Below are 3,271 nucleotides of genomic sequence, written 5' to 3' on the forward strand. Positions count from 1 at the left end.
CTGAAGCTAAACCTTCCCTATTAGAAATGTCCTAGGTGATGGAAGTAATCGGGGTCAAAAGCAGATTTAGCATGCACATGGATTATGAAAATGATAATCACTTGTCAATTTCACTCACAAGATATTGAAGGAATTTAAAATCTCCTGCAATAATTGCGGTCAAGAACCTAGAAACTTTCACCTGCACCAGAAGTCAGACTGGAGAAAGAGAGACAGATACAGAGGGGAAGTTTTGCTAGAGGGGAATAGATTGGGGGTTGGATTCAGACCTCACCTCTTTGAGATGCATGCAGTCCCTTAAAATTAAAACCTCTAGTAGATTCCCACCACTTCCACTTCCCAAATTCCTGGTTACAAGCAGGGAAAAATCTCATTCTGCACGAAATATAAGTTGAAAAAAAACATTTAAAGGGATTCTCCTAGTTATGGTTGAAAAGAGCAGCACATACCTCAAAAATATTCCAGTGATCGAGTAAGATGTCGAAAAATTGGCATATTTAAGTTTACGGAATCCTTGCAAGTAATATGAAGGACTAAACTTCTCAATTTACATTCAGGTCAAATTGATAACAGATATTTATAGACCACTGCTAATTGCAAGTAAAATGAAGGACTAAACTTCTCAATTTTCATTCAGATCAAATTTATAACAAATATTTAAGACAGCTGCTCATTGCAACATAATCTAATAGTATCTCAACTCTTCCAGGCATACAACACCGCCTAAAACAGAACTTAAGATATTTATGCAACCCCATCCTTCCTAATACTTTCAGACCATTGAGATTATATGTCAACCAGAACTTAACACCAAACAAGTGCATACCTTAACAAGAATACAGACTTTATAATCATGCAGTTTAAAACCTCTCAGCGATAAAGAAGAAAGATTAGGACAATTGTTCACGACATCCACACAAGTTTGCGACTTCAAGCTATCATCCCTCCCTGCATTATCATATGAGCAGATATGTAAAGAGCAGTTAAAAGAGACACTCAAGAAGAGAATATGTACCTGTTTTGGAAGACTCAAAGAATAAACGCTCTATCAAGTGACAATTGGAGCTCACTGACATCAAAGTTTGCCTCAACTCGACATGACTGCATCAATCGAAGGTTGATTGAACAATTTTAAGGTTAAACAAAAAATAGAATTAGCTACTCTGCTAAAACCACATTGTCTGAGTACCACAAACAACTGCAAACCAAATTGTGTTAAAACTAACAAAACTCGATGATCAGACAATAATTGCTTTTTTAATTAATATAGAATGTTTTATTCAGTATTCATTCATTCGGATATTTATTAATATTAGTATGCTAATTTACGTTAGTGCACGTAGAAAATGGATCTTTTGTGAGCGTTGTTCTTTGATCAATCATTCCAAATTTTTTCATATTTAGAAACAACTTTTAAGTTATAAGCTTCTACCGCTTGTTATATCATCCAACTGCAACAGCTTAACGCATGCTCAAACCAACAGAAAATAAAGGAAAGGGCAAATTGGTGGGGTCAATAAATGTAAAAACCAACTTAGATAGCGAAACTTACAGGCCGACAATTTCCAAATCAAGTAAAGAAGGGCAGGCAGCTAATGCCACACAAAGTGATGTATTGTCCATTCTTTCAATATTGTAAAGATGCAACCTCCACAAAAGAGCCTTTACAATATGAAAATAGCAAATGATAAGAACAAAAAGAATAACTTATCACATAAACCACATTCTAAACAAGGAGTCAATGTATTCAACCATACCCAGCGGTGCCATTGTCCCCACTTAATGGGTATAAGCAGGTCCTTGTAAGAATAGATGATTCCTTCCCTTGCCTGGTCTTTTTTTCATTCCATGAAAAGCTAGATACATCTACAGAATTCTGGATGGTATAAACCAATGGTTGACAGGAACCCGGAGAGGAAGTTGGGCCTGGTACTATTTCAAGCTTAAGCGATCTAAACAACCATTCAAAACATCGTAATTAACAAGAAAACATAACAACATAAACAACCACATGCAAATAAATGAACTAGCTGATACTAACCCATACTAATCCTTTTCTCTAATAGATAAAACATAAAGGAAACGGCAAAAACACCTTCTGAGTTGCTAATTAATGAAGTTTTCCAAGACATAAGAGATCGATAAGCGGTAATAAGACTTTTAAAATGCAAAAGGAAACTTAAGTATCGGCTTAAGATAATGTATTTATTAGTTAAAAAGAAAGGCAAATTGTAATAGCGAAAAATGAAAGGAAATCTTACCGGAACGATTTCCCAGCTCGTTGGATCATGGTGGAGACAACGGCATTATTAACCTTGGGAACGACAGTGGTAAGGTCAATATTCTCGTAGCACAATGGATCCATAATACACTTGTTAAACATACAACACGTTGTCGCGGCGTAGCAAAGACTCTGCGAATCTAACATAGAAAACACCTGCAATAAAATTTAAAAAAACACGTTATCATCAAAACAAGATTTAAAAACAAAATCAAAGGCCTTGATGAAAATGTGGAAGAATGGAGGTATTTACCTTGATGGTCAGATCAGGAGGGAGGGCCCAGGCGATGGAGTTATGAAGAGAAGCACGTTTACGAGCGGAGCGATTAGCGGCACGGAGGAGGAGGGAACCAATACTGTGAGCGCGATCGATGAGAAGAGCCTGATCAGCGTCGGAAGGAGTGGAATCGAAGAGGCGGTCGAAGGAAAGGTCGAGGGAAACAGGAGGGGAGGAATCGGCGAGAGAGAGGAAAGAGAGGAGGAGATGGTCCATCTAAGTGAAGCGAGAAGGGAGGTTAGGGTTTTCAAAGGAGAATTGGCAACGCCACTATAGTACATGTGTATAACGTTTATATAAAAACGCCACTATAGTACATGTGTATAACAACATTTGTATAAAAACGCCACTAAATTACAATTCTATAGCGGCGTTTGTATAAAAATGCCACTAAATTACGAGTCTTTAGCGGCGTTTGTATAAAAACGCCACTAAAGTACTACTCTTTTGCGGCGTTTGTTGAAAAAACGCCACTATCGATGAACCTATTGCGGCGTTTTTATAAAAACGCTGCTAAAGTTAGCATTTTATGGCGTTTGCTATGTAAACACCGCTATATGTTTAAAATTAGTGGCGTTTACTCCTAAAACGCCGCTAAAATGCCACTGTATAACAATTTTGTTGTAGTGTCTAATGGAAAAATCGTTAGAAGTATGTGGGTTCCTAAAGAACTCATTACTACTAAAGATAAAAATATCCTATACAAATGGATA

General features: G+C 37.0%; 1 protein-coding gene across 2 annotated transcripts; it reads right to left on the minus strand.

Moving 5' to 3' along the window:
- Positions 1-724: 724 nt before the first annotated feature.
- On the minus strand, positions 725-2,821 carry LOC120207717 (F-box protein SKIP17-like). Of its 2 annotated transcripts, none has more exons than XM_039207140.1 (6): positions 2,535-2,821; positions 2,262-2,437; positions 1,758-1,952; positions 1,553-1,663; positions 1,016-1,104; positions 725-948 (listed from the first exon to the last, which is right to left on the minus strand). In XM_039207140.1, exons 1-6 carry the CDS (start codon positions 2,772-2,774, stop codon positions 794-796), a joined length of 966 nt encoding a protein of 321 aa, XP_039063071.1. In that variant the 5' UTR covers positions 2,775-2,821; the 3' UTR covers positions 725-793. The 2 variants fall into 2 exon arrangements, with proteins under 2 accessions (XP_039063071.1, XP_039063072.1); XM_039207141.1 differs by having other exon boundaries at positions 728-948; positions 1,016-1,101.
- Positions 2,822-3,271: the final 450 nt, after the last annotated feature.

Source organism: Hibiscus syriacus, unplaced genomic scaffold (assembly GCF_006381635.1).
Source record: "Hibiscus syriacus cultivar Baekdansim isolate YM2019G1 unplaced genomic scaffold, ASM638163v2 tig00015152_pilon, whole genome shotgun sequence".
In the NCBI taxonomy this organism is placed as follows: Eukaryota; Viridiplantae; Streptophyta; class Magnoliopsida; order Malvales; family Malvaceae; genus Hibiscus; species Hibiscus syriacus.